This window comes from Mauremys reevesii, linkage group 1 (assembly GCF_016161935.1).
Source record: "Mauremys reevesii isolate NIE-2019 linkage group 1, ASM1616193v1, whole genome shotgun sequence".
NCBI classification, from domain to species: Eukaryota; Metazoa; Chordata; order Testudines; family Geoemydidae; genus Mauremys; species Mauremys reevesii.
In genome coordinates this window covers 360,284,036-360,311,341 of record NC_052623.1, presented here as the reverse complement: position 1 = coordinate 360,311,341, position 27,306 = coordinate 360,284,036, and the positions used below count along the sequence as shown (strand labels likewise).

The window sequence follows — 27,306 nt, the reverse complement described above, 5'->3', positions numbered from 1 at the left end:
GTTGTGGAGGACAGCGATGTCGCACTCCACTGTTCCAATGACCGTCACGGGTGGTAAGAAGGAACTGAGGAGCGGATGGGTCGGCAGGGGTATATATCTGGCGCTATAGCGGCGCCACTCCAGGGGGCACCCAGCCGACCCACCGAGTGTTGGTAGGGTAAAAATCTTCCGACGAGCCGTGCATGCGGCGCGCACACACCTAACTGGAATGCATATGAACAAGCACTCGAAGAAGAACATAAGAACCCAGGAAGAGGGTTAAAGGCCAGGTGACACCTCTGCCCGGAAAACTGGACAAAGGGTGGGGGAGGAGCCGGGGGAAGGCTGAGTGAGATGGTTGGTCTCCCAATGCGGCTCTGGCCTCCCTGACCCCCCAGATGGACCTAACTGAGGGGGTCCTGTTGTCTGAACCTGCAAGGCCTGTCTTGGACTGTGTTCCTGTCATCTAAATAAACCTGCTGCTTGACTGGCTGGCTGAGAGTCCTGGTGAATTGCAGGAAGCCAGGGGTGCAGGGCCTGGTGTCCCCCCACACTCCGTGACAATAACCATTCATCCCCATAATGAGTGGCTGCTGCTGGTGATACTGGGAGACTGGAGTGTCTAAGGAAATTGCTTGTATGACTTGTGGTTAGCCAGTGGGGTGAGACCAAAGTCCTCTTTGTCTGGCTGGTTTGGTGCCTTTGGAACCCAGCCTGGGGCTGTGACTGCCCTGCAATTTGTCGTGAAGTGATACTCTCCGTTGTGTCCCGCCAGAGGCCACATCATTACAGTGGTGCAGTCAGCAGGATCCAGAGCACCAGGTCAATGAAGCTTTGGGTCAGAACCCCACGCTATCCACATTGGAATGTTGGTATTGAGAGTTTGGTTGGTTAAAGAGCAGTTGCAATGGGTGAGCAAAGAGCATATGAGGCCTTGACAAAAAAGCCCTGGAAGATTTGTGTTCAGAAAGGGGATAAGCTTTAGAAAGAAAGCTACAGATCAAGAACTGAGAGAGCTGTTAATGGCCAGTGATCAGGAGGCAGGAGCACGGCCCTTACCTGAGGCTACAGAAGCTGCAGAAGCAATTGGAATGCAAAAAGCAGCAAGTAAACTGCAACTGGAGCATGAACAGAGACTAGCAGACATTAGATTGCTGGAAAGGCAAAAGATCACTGAGATAGAGAAAGAAGCTAAGGAAAGGAATGGCTGAATTAGAAAAAGAAGCTGCTGAAAGAGAGGTAAGGGCTCGTAGAAACAAATGGAATGACTGGCTGCTGAGGAGAGGGTTGCCAGACTTAGGGCTAGTCTACACTTACCTGCCGGGTCGACACGGTGAGTTCGACTTCTCGGAGTTCGAACTATCGCGTCTAATCTAGATGCGATAGTTCGAACTCCCCGCGCGCTCCGGTCGACTCCGGTACTCCACCACTGCAAACGGCGGTGGCGGAGTCGACCTTGGAGCCGCGGACTTCGATCCCGCGGCATCTGGACGGGTAAGTAGTTCGAACTAGGGTACTTCGAGTTCAGCTACGCTATTCACGCAGCTGAACGTGCGTACCCTAGTTCGACACCCACCCTTAGTGTAGACCTGCCCTTAGGCTCCAAGTCAAAAAAGCAAGGGAAGAACAGCAGAAACTGTATCCTCTTGAAAGTTCAGTATATAACAATGTTGGTGTTTTGTATAACTCTGAGCAGTTGTCTGTATTTAACCCATTATGCTATCGCCAGGGGGAGGGGGACTCTAATCTGGTGGGAAATAACGGTTTGTCTGTGCAAAAAAGCTGTTTGTCTGTGAATGAAGTTTCTGAATGTCTGTCTAATGCAGGGGTCAGCAACCTTTCAGAAGTGCTGTGCCGAGTCTTCATTTATTCACTCTAATTTAAGGTTTCGCGTGCCGGTCATACATTTTAATGTTTTTAGAAGGTCTCTTTCTATAAGTCTATAATATATAACTAAACTATTGTTGTATGTAAAGTAAATAAGGTTTTTAAAACGTTTAAGAAGCTTCTTTTAAAATTAAATTAAAACGCAGAGCCAGACCGCTGGCCAGGATCCGGGCAGTGTGAGTGCCACTGAAAATCAGCTCGCGTGCCATCTTTGGGGTGCGTGCCATAGGTTGCCTACCCCAGTCTAATGTCTCAGAAGTGAATCTGGAATTAGATCAAGCACAGAAGGAACTCATTGGTCAGGAAAATGTTTCTCAGGAGCAGATTAAAGTGGATGGTCGGGTGGAAGCCCTAGCTGAGGAAGGAGAGGGGAGATTTGTGATGGGTGATGGATTGGTGGCTAGTACAGCTTGTAAAAGTGAACCTGGAAAGGGTAACTGTGATTTGCTGGGAGTAGCTCAGTGTAGCGAAAAAAGCAGCAGTTTATCTGTGGGGAGTGGCCATGTGCCTGGTAAGGAAAGTCTGGATGGGCCCAGGCAGCCGTGTGAGCTGATGGCTTTGTCTAGTCAGCAGTTTGGGAAGGGAGGGATAGTGGAAGAGGAGTGTCCCTGTCCCTTACCTGTGTCCTGTGTGGAGAATTGGGACAGTGAAGGAAATGTGCCTGTGTCCGTTCGGAGTAATGACTTGCCCATGGAGCTACCCCAGTCTCCAAGCACTTGTCTGTGAACAGCCCTGTGTGCTGGGCCAAGGGAAAGGAGATCCCAAGCTGTGTGTCTGGTAGAGGAGAAGGTTTCTATGACGCAGTAGGGAGTGAGACGGCTGCAGTGGAGTTTGAGTTTGGGGCTGGCTGGGGAATCGGAGGGAACCCCAAGGCTGGGGTCTAAGATCCCAACCCCCCAGAAGGACCTGACTAAGGGGCCCTGTTTATGCCTACAAGCTCTGGTTTGGACTGTGTTCCTGTCTTCTAATAAACCTTCTGTTCTACTGTCTGGCTGAGAGTCACGGTGAATCGCAGGAAGCTGGGGGTGCAAGGCCTTGTCTCCCCCAAACTCCGTGACAACTGGTGGTAGAGGTGGGATCTACTGCACCCCATGGACGGTGCTTCCTGCAGTAAGTGACTGGGGAGCAGTAAAACAAAGGGGGATTGACAGGGACCAGGTGTGCTGACGAGTCAGTGAGGAACGGTTTTGGGGGGCGGAGGAGCTACGCTTAACCCCCAAGAGGTGGTGACCTGGAAAAGGGCTGGCACCAGGGGCGGCTCTGGACATTTTGCCGCCCCAAGCACGGTGGCATGCCAAGGGGGGCGCTCTGCCGGTCACCGGGAGGGCGGCAGGCGGCTCCAGTGGACCTCCCGCAGGCGTGCCTGCGGAGGGTCCACTGGTTCCGTGGTCCTCTGGAACGGCGGAACCAGCGGACCCTCCGCAGGTGTGCCTCCAGGAGGTCTACCGGAGCCGCCTGCCGCCCTCGCGGCGACCGGGAGAGCGCCCCCTGTGGCATGCCGCCCCAAGCACGCGCTTGGCGTGCTGGGGCCTGGAACCACCCCTGGCTGGCACACAAGGGGTTCTCCCTGGAATCTGTGGGGAGCGGCGACCACACAGGCCTGCGAGTGGCCAGCAGGAAGATGTATGCCAAGTGGAGCTGTGCAGGCAGAGGGGAAGGAAAGGAATGCTGAATTAGAAAAGAACAGCTGATTCAGCTGGCAGATGCAGTGCAGATACTGGTGTCTGTTCCAGCTGGGAGTGGTCAGCCGGCTGCTATGGGCTTCCCAAGACCCCTCCTACCTATGCCTAGGGGAAGGGCTGGGAGGAGCCCAACGAATACCAAGGGCACCATGACCCCCTCTGGCCAAAAGGGGATCCTCCCGGCAGAGCTCCCCATTGCTGGAGCTGAGGCGGCTGGAATGAGAGAAGGAAATAAAACTGAAAGAGCTGGAGTTGAGGCAGCAGGAACTGATGGAAGAGCGAGCAGAACAAGAAAGACAGAGACAGCATGAGCTGGAGGAGTGAGCAGAACGCGACGCACAGGAGAGCTGCCCGACAAGTTTGTGAACAGCCGGTTGCGGGGTGTCAGGGAGGAGTCCCAAAGGAACAGGTCCTTCATGATGCAGAGAGAGTGTCACCCTGGGACCTCCCAAAGGGGGAACATGCAGAACCCCCTCCCAAAGGGAACATCCAGTGTCAGGACCAACTGACCGGCTCGAGGGGACGAACGAGACGTTAGCTGCTATTACTGTGGCCAGAGAGGCCACATTTGGACCCAGTGCCCCAAACTCAGGGATAGACTGAGCAGACCAATCCCACAGAAGGTTAAGTGGGTAGGGACCCAGCTGGATGAGGGGCTGGCTTCCCAGGCAATGGGGCTGACAACTCCCCAACTGCTCAGGAGGGAGGAGGGCCCCAGGCCAGCTTCTCTGGAGCTGAATGCCCCGGACACAAGGTTCTCCATTTACAGGGTGGGCACAGGGCGGTCCCTGTGGAGCGAGTGCCTTGTTCCCCTGGAGGCAGATGGGAGGAAGGTCAATCAATACTGCGATACGGGTGCGGAGGTGATGCTGGCCCAGCCTGAGGTGGTAGCCCCAGATCAGGTGATGCCCAACACCTACCTGACCCTGACGAGGGTGGGCAGGACCCCATTCAAGGTGCCCATGGAGAGGGTACATCTAAAATGGGGGGCTAAGGAGGGCCCCAAGGACGTGGGGGTGCACCACCATTTTTCCACTGAGGTGTTGGGGGGGGACCTAGAGGACCAGCCAAGCAACCCCCAGAACACCCTGGTTGTGACCCACAGCCAGAGCCGGTGAGGGACACTGTGCCCTGACCTTGGAAAGGATACCACACCAGAGGCACAGAACCCCACACTGGTGGGGAGGGAGCACCCAGGGACAAGGCTCAGAGGGGCTGCGGCTTCAGACCCAGCCCGTGAGAGAGAGCAGATCCCCATCCCTGTCCCAGCCACTGAGTTCCGGGCTGAGTTCCAGAAAGATCCCTCCTTGCGGAAGCTAAGGGACCTGGCCGACCTCAGTGCGGTACAGACCATGGGGAGAGATTGCCAGGAGAGGTTCCTGTGGGAGAAGGGGTTCCTATACCGAGAATGGGCTCTCCCAGGGAAAATGGAGTCATGGAGAAGCAGGAGGCAGCTGGTGGTCCCCCAGAAGTATCGTCGCAAACTACTGTACCTGACCCATGACATCCTTCTCAGGGCACCAGGAGATCCGGCGCACCAGGCAGAGGCTGCTACAGAACTTTTACTGGCCCAGGGTCTTTACTAAGGTCCAACAGTACTGCCGCTCCTGTGACCCCTCTCAGAGGGTGGAAAAGGCCCGGAACAAGGGGAAAGCGGCTTTGAGACCTTTACCCATCATAGAGGAACCTTTCCAGAAGGTGGCTATGGACATAGTGGGACCTCTCAGCAAGACGACCCAGTCAGGGAAGAAATACATTCTGGTGGTGGTAGATTTTGCCACCTGCTACCCCGAGGCGGTGCCCTTAGCTTCCATTGAAGCAGACACCGTGGCAGATGCGCTGCTGACAATTTTCAGCCGGGTGGGGTTCCCCAAGGAAGTCTTGACAGACCAAGGGTCCAACTTCATGTTGGCCCTGCTCCGGTGCTTGTGGGAGAAGTATGGGTCCGGCACAACTGGGCCTCAGCGTATCACCCCCAGTCTAATGGGCTGGTGGAGAGGTTCAATGGGACACTAAAGATGGAGGGAGGGATAGCTCAGTGGTTTGAACATTGGCCTGCTAAACCCAGGATTGTGAGCTCAATCCTTGAGGGGGCCACCCAGGGATCTGGGGCAAAAATCAGTACTTGGTCCTGCTAGTGAAGGCAGGGGGCTGGACTTGATGACCTTCCAGTCCTAGGAGATAGGATATCTCCATTAATTTAATTTTTTTAAAATTTAATTTAATTTATGATGCTAAAAACCTTTATGAACCAGCACCCACAGGACTGTGACAAGTACTTACCTCACCTGCTGTTCGCGTACAGGGAGGTACCCCAGGAGTCTACTGGGTTTTCGCCCTTCGAACTGTTATACGACAGGAGGGTAAGGGGGCCCCTGGACCTGATGAGAGACGAATGGGAGGGGAAGGCCACTCCCAATGGAGAGTCGGTGGTGGAGTATGTCCTGACCTTCTGGGAAAGACTTGCCGAGCTCGTGGGCCTGGCCAGGGAGAATCTGGCCCGAGCCCAGAGGAAGCATACGGTCTGGTACGACCGCACGGCGCGAGCCCGCGCCTTCGCCACCGGGGATCAGGTGATGGTTCTCATCCCTGTGAGAAAGAACAAACTCCAGGCCGCCTGGGAAGGGCCCTTCAAGGTTGCCGTGTGTGGACATTGGGAGGAGCAGGGAGATGACCCTTTAGTAGATCTATTCCCTGGGACAAGAGCTGTTTCCCCCCAGAAACAATTCCCCTCTCTGATCGGCTGACCCCGGACCAGCACACTGAGATCAGAGGGGTGCTGCATCTGTACCGACAGCTCGAAAGCTCAATGCCATCACCGTATCTGATGCCTACCCCATGCCCAGGACTGACGAGCTCCTAGACAAGCTGGGAAGCTGGGAAGCACCATGGATCTTACAAAGGGCTACTGGCAAGTGCCGCTGGACGCAGATGCCAGGCTGAAATCGGCCTTTATCACCCCTCTGGGGCTGTATGAGTTCCTGACCCTGCCCTTCGGCCTCAAGGGAGCGCCGGCCACCTTCCAGCACCTGGTGGATCAGCTACTGTGGGGGATGGAGAGTTTTGCCGTGGCGTATATTGACGACATCTGTGTCTTTAGCCAGACCTGGGAGGACCATGTATCCCAGGTTAGACAAGTGCTGGACCGACTCCGGGAGGCTGGGTTAACCGTAAAGGCTGAGAAGTGCAAGGTGGGGATGGCTGAAGTATCTTACCTGGGCCATCGGGTGGGGAGCGGCTGCCTAAAGCCAGAACCAGCCAAAGTGGAGGCGATCAGAGAGTGGCCCGCTCCCCAGACCAAAAAGCAGGTCCAGGCCTTTATTGGGATGGCGGGGTATTATCGAAGGTTTGTGCCCCACTTTAGCGCCATAGCCGCCCCCCTCACTGAGCTGTGCAAGAAGGGGAAGCCAGACAAGGTGGTCTGGACCGAGCAGTGCCAGCAGGCTCTCCGGGCACTGAAGGAGGCTCTGGTTAGTGGCCCAGTTCTGGCAAACCCAGACTTTGACAAGCCCTTTATGGTGTTCACCGACGCCTCAGACATGGGACTGGGGGCGGTATTAATGCAGGAGGATGAAAAGGGGGAGAGACACCCCATCGTGTACCTGAGCAAGAAGTTGCTACCCTGGGAGCAGAACTACGCGGCCATCGAGAAGGAATGCCTGGCCATGGTGTGGGCCCTGAAGAAACTGGAGCCATATCTCTTTGGGCGCCACTTCACCGTGTGCACCGACCACTCTCCCCTGACCTGGCTGCACCAGATGAAAGGAGCCAATGCCAAGCTCCTGAGGTGGAGCCTGCTCCTGCAGGACTATGACATGGACATGGTCCATGTGAAGGGAAGTGCCAACCTGATAGCAGACGCGCTGTCCCGGAGAGGGGGCCCTGAACTTCCCCAGGTCACTGGGCAGAGTGACCCCGCTCAGTTCAGTCTCGAAGGGGGGAGAGATGTGACGCAGTAGGGAGTGAGACGGCTGAAGTGGAGTTTGAGTTTGGGGCTGGCTGGGGAATCGGAGGGAACCCCAAGGCTGGGGTCTAAGATCCCAACCCCCCAGAAGGACCTGACTGAGGGGTCCTGTTTATGCCTACAAGCTCTGGTTTGGACTGTGTTCCTGTCGGCTAATAAACCTTCTGTTCTACTGCCTGGCTGAGAGTCACGATGAATCGCAGGAAGCCGGGAGTGCAGGGCCTGGTCTCCCCCAAACTCTGTGATAGTTTCTCCAGCTCTTCTGTGTCTGTGGAACAGACAGAAGGGGCCTTTCAGCCTGGGAGGGTTGAGGGTGATTCAGTTGTCTCGGAGTTGGTTGTAAATACAGCTAAAGCCCAAGAAGGGAATGGTCCTATGTTTGTGTCTGCTGGGGAGAATGGCACTGTGACTAGGCGGCATCCAGTTAGTGTCTTAGCAAAATCCCAGAGACCAGACAATTCTGGTGCTTGTAGTTTGCCAGTTGCTAATGTGTGGTTGGAAAAGGGTGTAGCAGCTCTGTCTGATCAGGGTGATACCCCAGCTGGGGCACAAGGAGAGCAGAAAGGTGATTTGATTGTGTTGCCTACTGACAGTTTGGAAACTTGTAGCAAGAAGGAAAAGATTCCTGAGCTTGTGTGTGGCAAAGGGAAGGAGAATGTTTCTGACGGTTTGCCTGAGAAGGGATTGTGTAGGAATCTGCCCGATGAGCCAGAGGTGATCCTGGATGTGAGACCCAGGAAGAGTCTGTGGTTGCTCAGGGAAGTGTTCCTTTAGGGCTAGTCTACACTTACCAGCCGGGTCGATGCGGTGAGTTCAACTTCTCAGAGTTCGAACTCTCGCGTCTAATCTGGACGCGATAGTTCGAACTCTGGAAGCGCCGCGGTCGACTCCGGTACTCCACCACTGCAAACGGCGGTGGTGGAGTAGACCTTGGAGCCACGGACTTCGATTCCGCGGCGTCTGGACGGGTGAGTAGTTCGAACTAGGGTACTTCGAATTCAGCTACACTATTCACGTAGCTGAACTTGCGTACCCTAGTTCGACCCCTGCCCTTAGTGTAGACCTGCCCTTAGAGCAAGCCCTAGGTGAAGAGGGTAAGGGCAAAATTTCTCCAATGGGTGAATTGTTACTTGGAGAAGCTCCCAGGGAAAGGAATCCTCATGGTAATCTGTGCAAGCAGTTTGCTGCAACTGAAGGGTGTGGAAGTGATTTGATCAAGGAAAAGCAATAAAGAATCCTGTGGCACCTTATAGACTAACAGACGTTCTGCAGCATGAGCTTTCGTGGGTGAATACCCACTTCTTCAGATGCAACTTGCAACTGAAGAAGTGGGTATTCACCCTCATGCTGCATCTGTTAGTCTATAAGGTGCCACAGGATTCTTTATTGCTTTTACAGATCCAGACTAACACGGCTACCCCTCTGATACTTGATCAAGGAAGTTTCAGTTCCTAACAGCCAGAAATGTGCTGTTGTGAATGGATCCACTGACTTTCCTTTTGAAAGATCCAGTGTGGGCAGCTCTGAGAAGGTCTCATATGGAGTAAAAGCTGTTAAGAAAGTTGAACAGCCCTGTAACCAAGTGGCTGTGCTTGATCAGTTTGTTGGGGAGACAAGGTTGTTGAGAAAGAAACGTCTCCATGCTAATTCTGTGCGTGAGCAGTCTGTGCTTCAGGGTCTGAGGACAGATTTGGTTACTGGGGTTTCAGAGCAAAACAGTTTTATGACTAAATGCTTAAGGATGCAGGGGAGAGCAAGCAAACTCTCACCCTCAGACTCCTTGGATCTGTGTGGTATCTCTTTGAGCAGGGGGTTGGACTAGATACCTCCGGACGTCCCTTCCAACCCTGAGATTCTATGATTCTTTAAGACAGAGTCCAGCCTTGGAATTGGTAGCAATTAAGGATCTTAAAACTGGTGAACAGGCTCCTGTCTGTGTGGATGCAAATTACCTGGCTGTCTGGGAGAAGAAAGACTTGCTAATAGCTGTTAGTACAGAGAGCCCACACCATCAGCCAGTGAATTCAGTTAAGCAAGAGAGATCGGGGTTTGATCCTTCAGGACAGGGAGGAAAGAGAGAACTTATTTTTGCCAAGGGAAGCCACAGGTTAACCCTAAAATGCCAAAACCCCAATGGTATTGGGCCAAAGGTGTGGCATGACAAAAATAATTGTAGGTGGACACTTGCAATTAATTTATTGTTATTGCTAATGGTGATTTTTGTAACTCACGTGTTGCTATTATCAAGAGCTGTAAAAATGTACAATGTGCCTAATCTTTTGGAAAAACCTTTAAACATGTCAAGAGTAATACATAAGAACACACTTTATGTTAAAAGGCCTTGTAATGCTAATGTTGCACAGTTAATGCCTGTAAACAGTCTTGGAATTTTTCACAGAAGAAAAGACATTCCAGATCTGAGGTGCTGTATGAAAAGGAAAACTGAGGCACACTACCGTACTGCTTTCATGGCTAAATGCCAAGATTTCTATACTATGGATAACATTCATATCTACATTGACTTGATGTTAATTGGGTTCCAAACATTTGCCAGAGCTTGTATAAATAAAGTAGCTATGGTCTTTAGCTCTTGGCAAGATCACGTGACACATACAGAAACCTGCTGCAAGAGCAGATCCAATCCACTATTATTCTAACCAAGTTTTACCTTGAGTTTGTAAAGAGATTCAATCATGTTATTAAACATGGCTTTGATTAACCATTTCTGTTACACACTGGTATGGCTTCTAACCCAACACTAGCTGTAAGACAGAACCAAGGATGGGGAGCTCTTGGGATGCAGTCAGTGATGTTTGTGTCATCCCTTCCTGCATCAATTTTGTGTTGGGGGTGTGACATTATTGACAAACTGTGACCATATAGATCATTGTTGCAACCACTGTTATATATTTGCAGCAAATACTGAACAAAGGTTGTTGTGTGAAGTGTCTATAAAAAGGTTGTAATTTGCTGGTTATGATTATACTGTCTGTATGTGTGTATCATTTTTGCAGTTGAAGTTATGAATATTGGCTCTCTACTTGTATCTCAATGTGTTTGATTCTAAGTAGCATTAGTGAAGCATTTGGTCAGCTTCTTGAGAGAGGAATTTGCAGACTAAGTGCCCAATCAAGAAACACTTAACTGACAATGGACCTTGGGAGACTCAAATCCACATGAGAAGTCTGCCTGGGGACGTTCAAGGTAGCATGTGAGCAATGGCTGCCGCCTGCAAACTAAGTCATGCATGGACATGTGACTTGCCCATGTGACTCCAAACTCCATCTTGCTGCTGTGATTTTCCACAATAAGAACAAAGGGGTGTCCTTCCACACAGGGGCGGCTCTAGGCACCAGCGGGCCAAGCGCCCGCTTGGGGCGGCATCCTGGGGAGGGCGGCATTTGGCTCCGGTGGAGCTCCCGCTGGCATGCCGGCGGGAGCCAGCGGACCTGCCGCAGTCATGCCTGCGGCGGGTCCTTGAGCTCCCGCAGGCATGACCGGCAGGTCCGCTCGTCCGGGCTCCGGTGGACCTGCCGCAGGCATGCCCGCCTCCCCAGGATGGGAAGAGGACCCGCGCGGGACTGGGAAGGGCGCAGCGCGCTTGGGGCAGCCTACTTTGTAGAGCCGCCCCTGCTTCCACATGGCAGAGGATATAAAAGGCCCTGGAAACCCCTCCATTTTATCTTCAATCCTGCTTCTTACTTCTGGAGGAACTTTGCTACACTGAAGCTCTGAACAAAGGACTGAATGACCCATCCAAGCTGTGGATGTTCCAGAGACTTGATTTGAACCTGCAGTTTATTCCATCACTGCTACAAGCCTGAACTAAGAACTTTGCCATTACTGTATGGAATTGATTCCATTTAACCAATTTTAGCTCTCATTTATATTTCTTTCTTTCTATGAATAAACCTTTAGATTTTAGATTCTAAAGGATTGGCAACAGCGTGATTTGTGGGTAAGATCTGATGTGTATATTGACCTGGGTCTGGGGCTTGGTCCTTTGGAATCAGGAGAACCTTTTTTCTTTTATTGGGGTGTTGGTTTTCATAACCATTCAACCCCATAACGAGTGGCACTGGTGGTGATACTGGGAATCTGGAATGTCTAAGGGAATTGCTTGTGTGACTTGTGGTCAGCCAGTGGGGTGAGACCAAAGTCCTCTCTGTTTGGCTGGTTTGGTTTGCCTTAGGGAATGTAACTTCGCTGCTCTAAGCAATTTGTCCTGAATTGATACTCTCAGTTGTGTCCCGCCAGAGGCCGCATCGTTACACCCTCTGTCAGACGTTGCTGGGGTGAGGGGCTGGCAGACCTGGAGGAGTGGGAAGTGCTGCAGGCTGGGATTGAGGGGCATCAGCAGAGCCATAGATGTCAAGGTCAGCAGGGACCATTGTGACCTGTATCCGGGACCTGCCCCACAATCACTCCGACAGCACGTCTCTGAAAAACCAGCAATCTGGCTCCAACCCAGGATGGAAAGAGGCTGGGGTGCTGCTGGCTGGGATTGAGGGGCATCAGCCGAAGCGTGTGCACGTTCATCTGTGTGCGCGTGTGCGTGTGTGCACGTGCCGGCACACACATGCTTGGGGAGCCCGGAGCAGGGCTCAGGGCAGAGGTCTGGGGTAACAAGGCATTTCACTTCTGCCACCTGAACTTTCCCCATTGGGATTTACCTGGGGGAGTGGGGGGGCATCGCTGGTTGGGAGCAGGAGCTCAGTTGTGCTCACCCTGCACTGGCCTCCCATTTCTGGGTGGCAGCACATCACCCTGTTGGCACGTGCGGGCACCAGGGTCTCTGCCTGTCTCAGCCCCGCCTTCCCCCTCTCACCTTCTCATAATGGTCCGAGTCATAGTTCAGGCCAATGCCACAGTCATCTGTGATTTCCGAGAGGTCCTCGTCGTCAAACTCCTCCAGGCTGATGTCCTGCGGGGGCCTGGGCAAAGGAAGAGCAAGCAGAGATCAGGTCTCCTGGGCCACCCCCACACAGCCATCCCCTACTCCGCCCTGTGTAGGCTCTGGGCTGGGGAAGGGCAGGCAGGGGGCTGTCAGGCCTCAGGGGGTAAAGTCCCAACCCCTTTGGGGTGGAAGGAGGAGCTGGAGAGGAGAGAAGACACTGAGGCCACCCCACCCCAAACCGCAGGCACAAGCCTGTTCGCACACGCTGCCCCTTGCACATGGAGTCCCCCTCTCCCGCCCATCGGTTCACAGAGCCACCATCCAACAGCCTCACACATGCCAGCTCAGCTGGGATCCCCACGGGAGCCAGCCTGAGAGCGTATGGCAGGGCCGGGCCTGGTCAGGGTCACGTCTCCCAGCCACGGCCCCGTTCAACCCTCCAGCCTGCACCCGAACAAATGTGTGAGCCCTCGTCTTCCTCTCGCTGCCCCCTGGCGCTCCCACCGCGGGGTCTCCTAGGGCCGAGCTCTCCTGGGCAGGACTGGCTCCTTCTGCCCCTGCCCAGCACCCAGCACAATGGGGCCCGACCCTGCCAGGGTCTCTGGGTGCTGCCAGCCAGGGGCGGCTCTAGAAAATAGGCTGCCCCAGGCAGAGTCATGCCTGCGGCCAGGCAACAGCTTGGTTTGCTGGTGCCTAGAGCCGCCCCTGCTGCCAGCACACCCACACCAGCGGGACGGGTAAGAGGAAGGCCCCTGGCTGCAGCGTGGGACACGCCCATGGGTGGGGCAGAGGGAAGGGGTCAGAGACGCACGCTGGCATCCCCGGTGGGGTTCCATTTGAAGTCTTATTTTTAACCCCTTCTAGCTTTCTCAGCCAGAGCCAAGGCAGAGGGACCCCCTCCCTTCAGGGCGGGTCCTCCGGCTGCTCTGGCTCCAGCTCAGGGTTTTTGCTTGGGGAGCTGACGGGGCACTGGGGGAAGTTCCTGGGGGCTCAGAGCTGCCACAGGGATTTTGCTCTGTCATCACTAGAAAAGAGTTTCCTTTTCACATTTCTCCCCCCTGCACTCTGGGCCCCGTCGGGCTTGGGTTAGTAACGCCTGCAGCGAGTGCACTTGGCTGAGGGGGGAGCTCTGCGGGAGTCAGACCAGCAGCTTTTCACATCCCAGGAGTGGGGCTTTTCCCTGGAGCGCCCGTCTCTGAGAGCAGGGGAGCTCCCTGCAAACAGCCGCCCAACCTCCTGGGGCACCTTCAAATCCCTCCTTTGCCCTGCTGCCTACAAAACGCTCCAGAGCCCAGCCTGCGACGCTGACCAGTCCTCTCCACTTCCTCGTGCTTCCCTGACAGCCTGGCTCCCGTCTGACACTTCAACTGCCAGCTCCCTGGGCAGGGGCGGTCCTTTGTTCTGTCTGCCCAGCGCCAGGCACGGGGGCGGGGGGTCTGGTCCAGGGCTGGGGCTCCCCCGTGTTCCAATAATAAATAACCATGTCACCGTGAACTGCAGCAACTGAAGGGCGGCAGCGGGACACGGCCGATAGGCCGGCCTAGAATGAGCAGCCCAGATTCTGTCTCACTCCAAAGCGAGTGACTGCACCTGGGGCTGGCTAATCGGGCTTTGTGCCCATGGAGGGGGGTGTGAAGGCCACCGCAGCGGAACTGAGTCAGGTTGTTGCTTCTCATCAGAGAAGCCATTGTATCCACAAACTGCACTTCACCCACCACTGCCATGCAGCCACCTCTGGGGAGCAACATGGAAGCTGCTGAACAGCAACAGTGCACAGGCATTTAGACTAGGAAGAGCAAAAGACTCTTGTATCTGACTGAGGCTGCAGGGGGGATGTAGGGAGGCAGAATGGAGCCATCCAGTTTGGAATGTCTGTGAAAAGCAAATTCCCACTGTGAGTTGTCATGGAAACTCAACTTTGAACTCACACTGCACTTGCCTGTGCACCCAGCCAGGCCCGGCACAGAAACAGGAGCATGAGCCCAGCTCAGCAGCCAGCCCTGACCCCCAATTCTCCCCGTGTGCCAAACAAAACTGGCCAAGTGTGTGGAGTGGGGAATAAATGGGTGGCGGCTGTGACCTGCTCCTGGAAGCTTTCAGCCAGCTCTCCTGTCCTGCCTCCACCAGTGCACTGGCCATGTGCGACCCTGGGCTTGCTCCTCTCGCTGGCAGCTGCCTCCCTGATGGCCAGGCCACCCTCTCTGGGGTCCAGCCATGACCTACTCTAGAAACTCCCTCCTGCCCTCTCCCTTCCAGTGCCTCCCTGGGCCCCGTTCCAGCTGCATGCCCCCCTCCCGTCCCTTTGTGTGACCCTCCCTGGGAGGATTTGCACAATACGTGATCCCAGGGAGCAGGCCCTGCTGCATGCCCCCCCTCCCATGTGCTTTGGAGGCACAGAGCAGCTTTCCAGCCTGCCAAGTGGTACATGGATAATATAATATAGGGAGAGATACTGATCTCATAGAGCTGGAAGAGACCCCAAGAGGTCATCAAGTCCAGCCTCCTGCCTTCACTAGCAGGACCAAGTACTGATTTTGCCCCAGATCCCCAAGTGGCCCCCTCACGGATTGAACTCACAACCCTGGGTTGAGCAGCCCAATGCTCAAACCACTGAGCTCTCCCTCCCCCCCTTGGATATTCCCAAGCAGCGGGGAGGCCAGCTCTGTTATCTGCTGGGAACTATTCACTCAGCTCAACCAAGAACAAAGTTTGAGGAGTCTCCCCTTCCCCCCTCCCCCCTGCCTCTTTTCCTGCCACTAAGGGGCTCAGCAAAGGGCTCTGGGGAATGGCTGAGTTTGCACTAAAAGGGGTGAGACGCAAACTCAGCAGGGCTGGACCCTCTCACTGGCAGGGTCTCTGGGGAATGAGAGGCCTGGGGTCAGAGACCCTGCGATGCAGCATGAGCCAGACATCAGAGGGGTGAGCCCTTCTCCCTGGTCTAGCTGGAGACAAACCACTGTCCTGACCCTCCCGGGCTGGGTCTGCCACCCGCCCAATCCATGCCACCATAGTCAGTAGGGGAGTGAAGACAAGCGCGAGGTGCCCAGGACCCTCAGGAGCTGGCGGCTCCTGGTGCTGCCGGACAGAGGCATGGGGCTGCACTCTGCCTTGCCTCACCGGTCCCAATGGGAGGAGGTTCCGTGCTGCCGAGAGGAGTCCCAGCCACTCATGAACCCTGCGCCTGTTCCCTCTGCAGCTGCGCTAGGCACTGCAGGGATGCTGCGTCGCCAACCCCACACACGGAACATCACCAGACGGGCCCAGGAATCAGGAGATTGTTTCAAAACAACCCACTGGGTGATTTTTCATTTGCCTTCTGCCCCTTGGGGGTCACTCAGGTCACGTGTTCAGACTTCTCGCCTCGGCCACGAGGGCTGGAAACGTACTGTTCTTTCTAACGGAAGCCGAGATTCTCATGGGATCCCAGGACTCTAGGAGCTGGAGCTGCCAGAAAACACCCCAAGCAGCGCTAGACTCCCGGCTGAACCATGAACCTTGGCACTCCGGGGAATGTGTGGTCACAGAGGGTCCACTGGTGTGTCCTGAAGCCCACGTAGCCGTTAGGCCTCATTCTCCCACAAGCCCAGGGGATCATAGAATCATAGAATCTCAGGGTTGGAAGGGACCTCAGGAGGTATCTAGTCCAACCCCCTGCTCAAAGCAGGACCAAACCCAACTAAATCATCCCAGCCAGGGCTTTGTCAAGCCTGACCTTAAAAACCTCTAAGGAAGGAGATTCCACCACCTCCCTAGGTAACCCATTCCAGTGCTTCACCACCCTACTAGTGAAAAGTTTTTCCTACCTAAACCTCCCCCTCTGCAACTTGAGACCATTACTCCTTGTTCTGTCATCGGGTACCACTGAGAACAGTCTAGATCCATCCTCTTTGGAACCCCCTTTCAGGTAGTTGAAAGCAGCTATCAAATCCCCCCTCATTCTTCTCTTCTGCAGACTAAACAATCCCAGTTCCCTCAGCCTCTCCTCATAAGTCATGTGCTCCAGCCCCCTAATCATTTTTCAGAGGCTAATCATTTTGTTGCCCTCCGCTGGACTCTCTCCAATTTATCCACATCCTTCTTGTCGTGTGGGGCCCAAAACTGGACACAGTACTACAGCTGAGGCCTCACCAGTGCTGAATAGAGGGGAATGATCACATCCCTCGATCTGCTGGAAATGCCCCTACTTATACAACCCAAAATGCCATTAGCCTTCTTGGCAACAAGGGCACACTGTTGACTCATATTCAGCTTTTCGTCCACCGTAACCCCTAGGTCCCTTTCTGCAGAACTGCTGCCCAGCCATTCGGTCCCTAGTCTGTAGCAGTGCATGGGATTCTTCCGTCCTAAGTGCAGGACTCTGCACTTGTCCTTGTTGAATCTCATCATATTTCTTTTGGCCCAATCCTCTAATTTGTCTAGGTCCCTCTGTATTCTATCCCTACCCTCCAGCGTATCAACCACTCCTCCCAGTTTAGTGTCATCTGCAAACTTGCTAAGGGTGCAGTCCACACCATCCTCCAGATCATTAATGAAGATATTGAACAAAACCGGCCCCAGCACCGACCCTTGGGGCACTCCACTTGATACCGGCTGCCAACTAGACATGGAGCCATTGACCACTACCCGTTGAGCCCGACCATCTAGCCAGTTTTCTATCCACCTTACCATCCATTCATCCAGCCCAGACTTCTTTAACTTGCTGGCAAGAATACTGTGGGAGACTGTATCAAAAGCTTTGCTAAAGTCCAGAAATAGCACATCCACTGCTTTCCCCTCATCCACAGAGCCGGTTATCTCATCATAGAAGGCAATTAGGTTAGTCAGGCATGACTTGCCCTTGGTGAATCCATGCTGATCACTTTCCCCTCCTTTAAGTGGTTCAGAATTAAGTGGGATACCAATGGCCACGAAGGGCTGGGCCAGGCCAGGCCATCTGAAGGTTCCCAAGAGAAGAGTCTTGTTAAACTGGAGTGAAGGGAACAGTTTCAGTAACTGAGGGCACGTCTACACGACAAGAACAGCCCACGGCAGCAAGTCTCAGACCCCGGGTCAGCGGACTGGGGCTTGCACCTGGGGGCTCGAACTAGCAGTGTAGCTGTTCCGGCTCAGGCTGGAGCCTGGGCTCTCAGACCCTCTCCCCTCGCCGGGTTCAGTGCCTGGGTGGGAACGGCGACACTGCTGGCTTATCCACGGGCTCTGAGCCTCGCTGCCGGCAGGTCTTTTTGGCAGTGCAGATGTTCCCCGAGAGGTCAGAGAGCTCCCGAGAAGGCTGCAGTTACCCCAAACCAGCCAGAAAGGAAGGGACAGAAGGAAAGGTTAAATTCGGACTAACCCCAGCACTGGCAAGGATGGCCACAGACCGGTTCCCCTACACCTAGCCCTGTGGTTACTGTGGCAAGCCGTGGCCCAAAGAAAGGGAGGCAGTGGAGAGCTAGATCACGGGGCAGAGCCAGGACCCCGAGCCGTTCCAGGCCACTCACTGGGTGACAGTCATTTAACAGCCTGCTAACGCATAGAGCTCCTGGGCCAGGCCTGGCATTACAGCCAGCACAGAACATGTGCGTGGAACCCCTTCCTCCGGGAGCACAGCAGTGCAGAGACTCCTACAAATGTCACAGCCCTTCGGAAAAACCCCAGAGAACCTGTGCTACTCGGCAGGCCTGGGCGAAGACGGGAGCTGTGCTGGAGTGACCTGAACTGCACTTCTGCACTTCCTAGGCGTTGGGGTTATTTTAACTCTAACCTGACCGGAATTCCCTGCAATTCTGGTCACTCGCAGGTACTTCTCTGGCCCTCACAAGTACAGCACCTGAGCACCCTGCATTTCCTCTGCACACACCCCTGGGGGGAGGGTCACTTCTGTAACTGCAACAGTCTTGCAGGGGGGGTTATTCTGCAGTTCCTGCTCTTTTCCCCGCTCTCTCAGTTCAGTACGATGCTCATGGTGCGATGCGCCAGACAAGTGTTACCAAAGTGTTAAAAAGAAAAAACAAAAGTGAGGCAGAGCTGGTCAGAACACGTAGAACTAACATTTCCCTGCCAGACAACAGGATTTCACTGAAACTGTCTTCAAGAAAAGGTCACTTCCAGCACCATTTTCTCTCAGGAAAGTTGGCACAAAATGTTTTGGGTCAATATTAATCCCTGCCTCAGCATGGGCTGCCGCAGTGCCTCATGGGAGCTGTAGTTCCAAGAGCCTCCTGCTCCCATTCCCCGCCCCCACCCCGGCTGCTCTTGCTCCCTGGCCACACTACATCTGCCTTGACGCACTGTGGTCTTTCCCTGGGGCGGATCACAAGGCATTCTGGGAGATGTAATCCAACCAAGGAACGGCCCAGCCCAGAGAACGGCGGCACAGAAGGAGGACTCCCGGGAGGCCCTGGAGCAGCCCAGGCAGGCAGAGCTCACTGCCAACCCTAACAAAAACTTTACAACATTTCTGAATCAACGTGTTTCTGACTTTTCCCTTCTGTGACAAGTTTGGCTGTTTGCCATGATCCCCTTTTCCAAGGAGCTGCAGGCAGAGCCCTCACGGCCCTGCTGGGGTGCGTACGACTTGCCCAGGATGGAACTTCACAGGTCACGGCGGGTTGGAGCCTCTGCACCCACTTGCCTTTGCTGGCCGTTTCTGACAGCAGCATGGCCAGCCCCAAACATCCCCAAGTCAGGCCCCCGCAATCACAGAACTGGCATAAAACCAGGAGATTTTACAAAAGAACAAATGTGGGGTTGTTTTTCTCTGCCCTATGGCTCTGCACTTGGCTCCAACCTTTAGTTTTTCCCCTCAGCTGGAGCACGGAGGGGACAGGCTCCTGCAGCGGAGGTGGGCAGAGGGCAGGGCTGCTTCTGGGACCTGATCTCTCTCCCTCCTCAGAGCACTGAGTCGAACAGTGGTGCCTTGGGGCAGGGACCAGTCTCCATTTGCCTGGAAAACGCTGAGCACAGGCAGGACAATAGCCAACCCCCTGGAAATCTAACCCCTCCCTCTGCTCTGCTGGCAGAGTCCCTGGCCAGCAAGGATGGAGAAAGAGAGGAGCGTGGGGGCCTGGTCCCCATGTTAGTTTCCCCTAATGCTAAGCGCTGCTCCTCCCATCTGTGCCGGGCAGTCAGCCCTTGGGGAGCCATCCTGGAGACAGGGCTCTGCTCGGCTGTTAGGGCCTGTCTACACTGCCCCAGACACCCATGCTGGCCCAGGCACCATGGCGGGAGGGAGACGTGCAATTGGGGAACTGACGGGCGAACACAAGATGATCTGGGACAGGTTCAGAATGGGAGGAGGAAAGAACCAGTCGGGGAGATGCAGGCAAGGCCCTCAGAGCAAGCCACCCCGAACCCCAGTAACCAACGGGTACCATGGTGGAGGGAGACGCTGGGGGGAAGAGAGGAGCTGGTGCTCCTCCCACCACAGGGGCTGTCACAGCCCCTACCCAGGTCTATGACTCTATTCCCCAGCTGTCCTGCCATGCAGGGACCCTGGGGCTGGGGGAATCAGGTGATGAACAGCAGTGAGAGCTGCCCAGTCTGGAGCAGAACCAGGAAAAGACATGTTCTGCCCCCTCCATCCCACCAGCCTAGCATCCCCTTCACTTCCTCCCACTTCCATCATACTGTCCTTATACTGCCCCCAGGCACCCCCCATCCCAACCCATCTGCATGACTCACTGCTTCCACCAGACCCACAGACACAAGGAGAAAGATACCGGTGGGTGCCGGCCCGCCCCCCATGTCTGTCTGACCAGTGCATGTCGTGGGCACGCCACCCAGGGCTCAGCGACTGCCAGGACGGCTCTCCAAGTGCCAAGGCCCCAGCTCAGAGGTCAGTCACGGTGCACGAGGAGCTGCTGAGCCCAGCTATTGGCTGAGCAGGCCAGCCCCGGCCTCGCTGAATCATGGCTGTGATGCGAGTGTGCGGAGCACAAGCTGCCCTTTCTGCAAGGGGAGAGGGAATGTTTCTCCCCGGTGCAGTAACTGTAGTTATTTGGGATGCCGGGCCCCACGGGTGTGCCACTCCAGTGCCTGCGCCTCTCGAGCCCTCGGGCGGAGATTTTGAGCTAGTAGTGTCCATTCGGCCCCCACACGTGCCCAGTGCCTCCTCGTGGCAACCCCACTCTCGGTTCCTTAGAGAACAACGGAAGCAGAGAGGAAGGAGGGTGGGTCACGGAGCACCCACAGGGGGACACATCTCGACGCACAGGGTGAGTAACGCTTCCTTCTCCTTTGAGTAGGCTCCCGCTGGGGGCTCCACTCCAGGCGCCTCCCGGGCAGTACCCCCGGAGGGAGGAGGGAGCGTTGGAACAGGGGCCAGAACTGAAGACAGTACTGCAGAGCCGAGGGCGTGGAGCAGGGTGTAACACTTCGAAAACGTGTGGACTGAGCTCCAAGTGGCAGCTCTATATACCTCAGATACTGGGACATCCTTCAAAAATGCAGTGGACATTGCCTGTGCTCTGGCCGAATGTTCTCTCACCAGCAGAGTTGGAGCAGATGCAGATACAACCCACTATCCATTTCTAAAGCCTGCGAACAGAAATAGGAACCCCCTTATACCTGTCTGTGAAGGAGATGAAGAGTCCAGGTGATCTCCTAAATGACTTAGTCCTATCCAGGTAGAGGGCCGAGGCCCTTCTAACGTCTAGGATATGGAACCAGGATTCCTGCTGGGAACTGTGAGGTTTTGGGAAAAGTACTGGTAGATGGATGGATGGATGAAGATGAAAATCTGACAAACTTTGGGAGGAACCTAGGATGCAGATGTAGAGAGACCTTTTCATTAAAAAAACATGGAAAAGGGGCATCTGCCATCAAGACTCCAGTCTCCATGATCCCACGAGTCAACATGATGGGAACTAAGAAGGCCATCTTCATAGATAAATGAAGTAGGGAGCAGGTCGCCATTGGTTCAAATGGAGGTCTCGTGAGGTGGTTGAGAACCAGGTTGAGGTCCCAAGATAGGATGGGTGTCTAATGTGGGGGAAGTGGTTACCCAAACCCTTAATAAATCCGCATGATACCAGGTGAGCCAAAATGGAGAATCCCACAAAGGGATGAAAGGCTGAGATGGCAGCCAGGTGTATCCTGACCAAACTGATGGATAACCTGGATCCAGCAGGTAATCTAGGATGAGGGAAAGGGGAGCTGATTCCAGCTGGAGGTAGTGACAACCGTACCAATGGACGAGTATCAGAGGGGTAGCCGTGTTAGTCTGGATCTGTAAAAGCAACAAAGAATCCTGTGGCACCTTATAGACTAACAGACGTTTTGCAGCATGAGCTTTCGTGGGTGAATACCCACTTCTTCGGATGCAAGGCACGAAAGCCTTTCACCCACGAAAGCTCATGCTGCAAAACGTCTGTTAGTCTATAAGGTGCCACAGGATTCTTTGTTGCTCGTACCAATGGACGAATCTCTTCCACTTCTGCTGGTATTTGTTTGCATTCAACTGTAGGTCCAACTCTTGGAAGAGAGAAAGGGCCTTGTGCATGTAGACAAGGACTGAGAATTGGCTAAAAGACAGGGAACAAAGGGTAGGAATTAATGGTAAATTCTCGGAATGGAGAGGGGTAACTAGTGGTGTTCCCCAAGGGTCAGTCCTCGGACCAATCCTATTCAACTTATTCATAAATGATCTGGAGAATGGGGTAATCAGTGAAATGGCAAAGTTTGCAGATGATATTAAACTGCTCAAGATAGTTCAGACCAAAGTACATTGTGACGAACTTCAAATAGATCTGACAAAACTAAGTGACTGGGCAACAAAATGGCAAATGAAATTTAATGTGGATGAATGTAAAGTAATGCACACTGGAAAAAATAACCCCAACTATACATACAATACGATGGGGGCTAATTTAGCTACAACTAATCAGGAAAGAGATCTTGGAGTCATCATGGATAGTTCTCTGAAGATGTCCACGCAGTGTGCAGAGGCAGTCAAAAAAGCAAACAGGATGTTAGGAATCATTAAAAAAAGGGATAGAGAATAAGACGGAGAATATCTTATTGCCCTTATATAAATCCATGGTACGCCCACATCTTGAATACTGAGTACAGATGTGGTCTCCTCACCTCAAAAAAGATATACTGGCACTAGAAAAGGTTCAAAGAAGGGCAACTAAAATGATTAGGGGTTTGGAGAGGGTCCCATGTGAGGAGAGATTAAAGAGGCTAGGACTCTTCAGCTTTGAAAAGAGGAGATTAAGGGGGGATATGATATAGGTCTATAAAATCATGAGTGATGTGGAGAAAGTGAATAAGGAAAAGTTATTTACTTGTTCCCATAGTATAAGAACTAGGGGCCACCAAATGAAATTAATGGGCAGCAGGTTTAAAACAAATAAAAGGAAGTTCTTCACACAGCGCACAGTCAACCTGTGGAACTCCTTGCCTGAGGAGGTTGTGAAGGCTGGACTGTAACAGCATTTAAAAGAGAACTGGATAAACTCATGGAGGTGAAGTCCATTAATGGCTATTTGCCAGGATGGGTAAGGAATGGTGTCCCTAGCCTATTTGTCAGAGGATGGAGATGGATGGCAGGAGAGAGATCACTTGATCATTGCCTGTTAGGTTCACTCCCTCTGGGGTACCTCTCGGCAGACAGGACACTGGGCTGGATGGACCTTTGGTCTGACCCAGCATGGCCGTTCTTATGTTCTTAGACAATAACACTGCTGTGAAAGAGCAGCCTTTGAGCAACTGGTTGTCGGAGTATGGGAAGACAAGACTCGCCTCCTGCCGAAGGTAAGCTGCCACTACTGCTAGGATCTTCGAAAACCCTCTTGGGGCCGAGGATAGGCCGAAGGGGAGCACTCGGTTTTAAAAATGATCTTGGCCTATGGTGAATTATAGGTATTTCCTGTGCGATAGGTGTATAGTTATCCTGAAGTAGGCCCAACCCAATCCCCTTCCTCTAGTGAAGGAATTTATAGTTGCCAGAGAGTCACCATGCTGAACTTCTGAGGTGTCATGAACTTGTTCAGTTGTCTTAGAGCCACGATCAGCCCCAACCTCCGTCCATCTTTGGCGCTAGAAATATTTTTAGTAGAACCCTCTGGCCCTGTGAGGGGAAGGGAGCGACTGATGTTTAGAGGACACTTGGGTGGTCATGGAGGGCAGCCGGGCGGCCCTCTTCCTCAGAGATCTCTCTCTCTTTCTGGGGGGTTCCATGGGCCAGTGGTACCCCATGCACTGAGCAGGCCATGACCTCTGGGCAGTTTCCTGCTGATAGGTGCGTATATGCCCCAGGGATGTAGGGCAGCCCTGGAGTCCTTCAGCATGTGCAGGGAGTCATTTGTGGTCTCCAAGAAAGCGCTTGACCTTCAAAGGGGAGGTGCTCCACAGTGCTCTGAACATCTCTCCGACCCTGGAAATTGGAACCACGGTGTCCTGCACACAACTGGCAAGATGGATCTGGCAGCAGTGTCCGCAGCATCTAGGGGCTCCTGGAGAGGCGTTCTGGCCAACTGTTGGCCCTCCACAACTACAGACTGGAGTTGCTCCTGGCAGTCTCGTGGCAGTTGTTCAATAAAGGCCGTGAGCCTGTGGTAATTAGTAAAGTTGTATTTGGCCACGGACAGTCTGACAGCCCATGATCCGGAACTGCAGGGCTGCAGACAAGCAAGACTTTCCTCCAAAGAGATCCAGTCGCTTTGGTTCTGGTCATGGGGGAAGTTCTCAAACAGTGCTGCTTGTTCCACTCATTCACCACATCCACCACTGGGGGGCTGGGGGAGGAGGTGTTGGAAAATAACAAGTGGAATCCTTCAGGGGCAAGGAGTGCTTCATAGCCGCCCTTTGACACGTCAGTGCAATAGTGGCCGGTGTCTGCCCTGCTGTCTGAGCCAGATCCAGGGGAGCCTCGTTACCAGATAGTGCCACACTGGAGGGTGGTGCCAACTGGAAAATATCTGCAGATCTTTGACCTCCGCTGAGGGATCTGTAGGGCGATAGCTACCCTTCTAGTAAGGGCCTGAAACCATCTGAAGTCATCGGCCATGGAAGGTGGTGGAGCCATAACTTCCACATCCGGTGACAGAAATGGGAGCCTGCCTCACCTGCTGGAGCCAACGAGACCGGTGACGATGGGTGTACTGCAGGCGCTGTAGATGTCAGGCGCCCATGTCCCCCTGGCTGAGCTGCGTGGGTCGGTGCTGATGGCTGGGACAAGGCACACAGTGGCACCAGCTGCTGAGGGGAGTGAGCTCGATGGGACCTGGTGCTTTCTCTCCTTACTGGTGCAGGTGCCCCCTCCTTGGAGCTCCAGGGCTTGGGGGGCTGCTGGTGCCGGAAGGAGAGTCCTTGGCCTCAGCCATACCCTTGGCAACAGCTCTGAGTTGCTCCTCAGAGTTAGAGTTCACGCTCCTCTTTTTGGCTTCCCTTTTGAAGGAGAAGCGCACCCCGAGGCTGATGGGGTGCTGGGTCTGGCCGAGGACAGATGTACAGGTGGTGGGCGGGGACCTGGCCCAGAGGGTGGCTGCAGGGAATATCCAATGGCCAAAAGTCTGAGCTTCATCTCCCCGTCCTTCCGAGCCCCAGGCTAAAGAGCCAAGGAGAAGTAGCACTTCTGGGAGACGGGGGACGCCCCTCGGCAATGGACTGTCACACCCCAGCAAGAGAGGCAGCGTTAGAAGCCTGGCGAACCGGGCACCCCCATCAGAAGGGGACAGGTGTCCCGGGGGAAAGGAGAGGGAAGAAGCCGTACTCTCACCTTAGCTAACTATTACTAATCACTAAACAGTCACCTGCAACCACTAACTAACCGAAGAAGGAGAGAAGGCCGAGTACGCTCTATGAGGACCCACTGCTGCTCCGTCTCGGGCCAAGGCGGTGGAGAAGGAACCGAGGGTGGTTCGCCTGCACACCCCTCCACAGCCTTGGTGTCTGCCAGAGGAAGGCACTGGGCGCATGCATGGGCCAAACGGACACTGCTAGCTAGAAATCTCCCAGTGAGGGCTGGAGAGGTGCATGAGCCCCTGAAGTGGAGCACCCAGAAGGACAAACCCTGCTGAAGGCTCCATGTCTGGTCAACACCTCCTGGTACGTCAAGGGACCTGCCTGCCACCCACTTCCCACCTGGGGGCAGCTGAGACCTTAACCTAGGTTAGTAACCAAGGAAAAGCCCTGGCCACGTCGCAGTCCGACAGCCCTCTGAACGCATACGTCCCGCGTGGAGCTGTTCAGAACTTCACAGCTCTGCCCCACTCCGAGTTCTCGAGGGGCTTGTGCCGAAGCCTGAGCCCAGCCCCAGCAGAGTAACACAAAGCAGGCCCCACAGTCCCTGGCTCAGTCTCATTTCACAGAGAGGGGAAGAGACTCCCGCAAGGTCACAAGGAAATGGCAGGGCTGGGATGGGAACCAGGCGTCCTGATTCGCAGGGCCGGCTTAAGTGCAGGGCCCGATTCAAATACCTGGCGGCGGTCTGGGTCTTCGGCGGCACTTTGGCGGCGGGTCCTTCACTCGCTCCGGGTCTTCCGTGGCACTGAAGGACCCGCCGCCGAAATGCCACCGAAGACCCGGAGCAAGTGAAGGACCCGCCGCTGAAGACCTGGACGGCCACCGGGTGAGGTGAGTAAAAATTAAAAAGGCGCCTAAGTTAGGTGCTCTTCTTTAGGGCGTGGGGCCCAATTCGGGGGAATCGCCTAAAGCCAGCCCTGCCAGTGGGCACAGGGCCACCCTGCCACGTGCCAGCCAGCTCTGGAAGGTCAGGGACAATCCTGGGAACCTCCCTGCTCGAGGGACTGTAGTGGGCCTTACCCTGATCTCCTCTGCCCATATTCCCCCCTTTCCTCAGCTTCCTGCTTCACCCTGGAGGGCGAGGGAGCAGACGCAAGCCCAGCAGCTCCCTCGCAGGAGGCTTGGAAGCTCCCCGGCCTGCTGGTGCCAGGATCGGTTCCCTGGCTGGGTAACGCACCCACCCACGTGGGAGCAGAGTGCGGCTCCAGCCCGAGGAGTCTGGGCCAGTGTTGATCTCTGCAACGGGAGCTGTGGGCCCCTGGGAAACGCCAGGAGTAACAACAAACAAACTGGAGCCAGATCAGAGGAGAGCAAGGGATCGACTTCCCGAGAAAGATTAAACCGGCTCAATCTGTCGAGTTGGGCTCAACGGGGGCGGGGGAGGGGATGAAGGCTGCAAATCTCTGGAGGGCGTAAATCCCAAGGACACAGAGCATGACACGAGGGGTGTAACTAGGGCAAGGACAGGCTGAGCAGCAGGATGACTTCCTGGCAGAGTATCTGATGGAAGTGGGGAATCGCGCCGGGGAAGGGCCGAGCCCGCTGCTCCCTGATGGGGGACGGATCCAGGCAGGAATCATCCCTGGGGGAAGAGCGAGGGCCCATTGCTCCCTGACACGGGGTGTATCCGGCCAGGAATCGCCCCCGGGGGGAAGGGCCGGGGCCGTTGCTCCCTGACACGGGGTGGATCCGGCCAGGAATCGCCCCCGGGGGGAAGAACCAGGGCCCATCGCTCCCTGACAGGGGGTGGATCCGGCCAGGAATTGCCCCCGGGGGGAAGGGCTGGGCCCGTCGCTCCCTGACACGGGGTGGATCCAGCTGGGAATCACCCCTGGGGGGAAGGGCTGGGCCCGTCGCTCCCTGACAGGGGGTGGATCCGGCCGGGAATCGCACCCAGGGGGAAGAACCGGGGCCCGTTGCTCCCTGACACAGGGTGGATCCGGCCGGGAATCGCCCCCGGGGGGAAGGGCCGGGGCCCGTCGCTCCCTGACAGGGGGATGGATCCGGCTGGGAATCACCCCTGGGGGGAAGGGCTGGGCCCGTCGCTCCCTGACAGGGGGTGGATCCGGCCGGGAATCGCCCCCGGGGGGAAGGGCTGGGCCCGTCGCTCCCTAACAGGGGGTGGATCCGGCCAGGAATCGCACCCAGGGATAAGAGCCAGGGCCCGT

The 27,306-nt window shown here is 54.8% G+C and overlaps 1 protein-coding gene across 3 annotated transcripts in view; it reads right to left on the bottom strand.

The window, feature by feature from the left end:
* Window positions 1-27,306, bottom strand: part of MAPK8IP2 (mitogen-activated protein kinase 8 interacting protein 2) — an 82,973-nt gene that overhangs the window by 53,617 nt on the left and 2,050 nt on the right. For 2 of the 3 annotated variants that reach the window (XM_039520342.1, XM_039520343.1), the window contains exon 2: window positions 12,341-12,446. In XM_039520342.1, the coding sequence (XP_039376276.1) occupies window positions 12,341-12,446 (106 nt within the window). Of the gene's footprint in view, window positions 1-12,340; window positions 12,447-14,124; window positions 14,330-27,306 lie in introns of those variants that run through there. The other variant, XM_039520344.1, reaches the window with a different exon arrangement.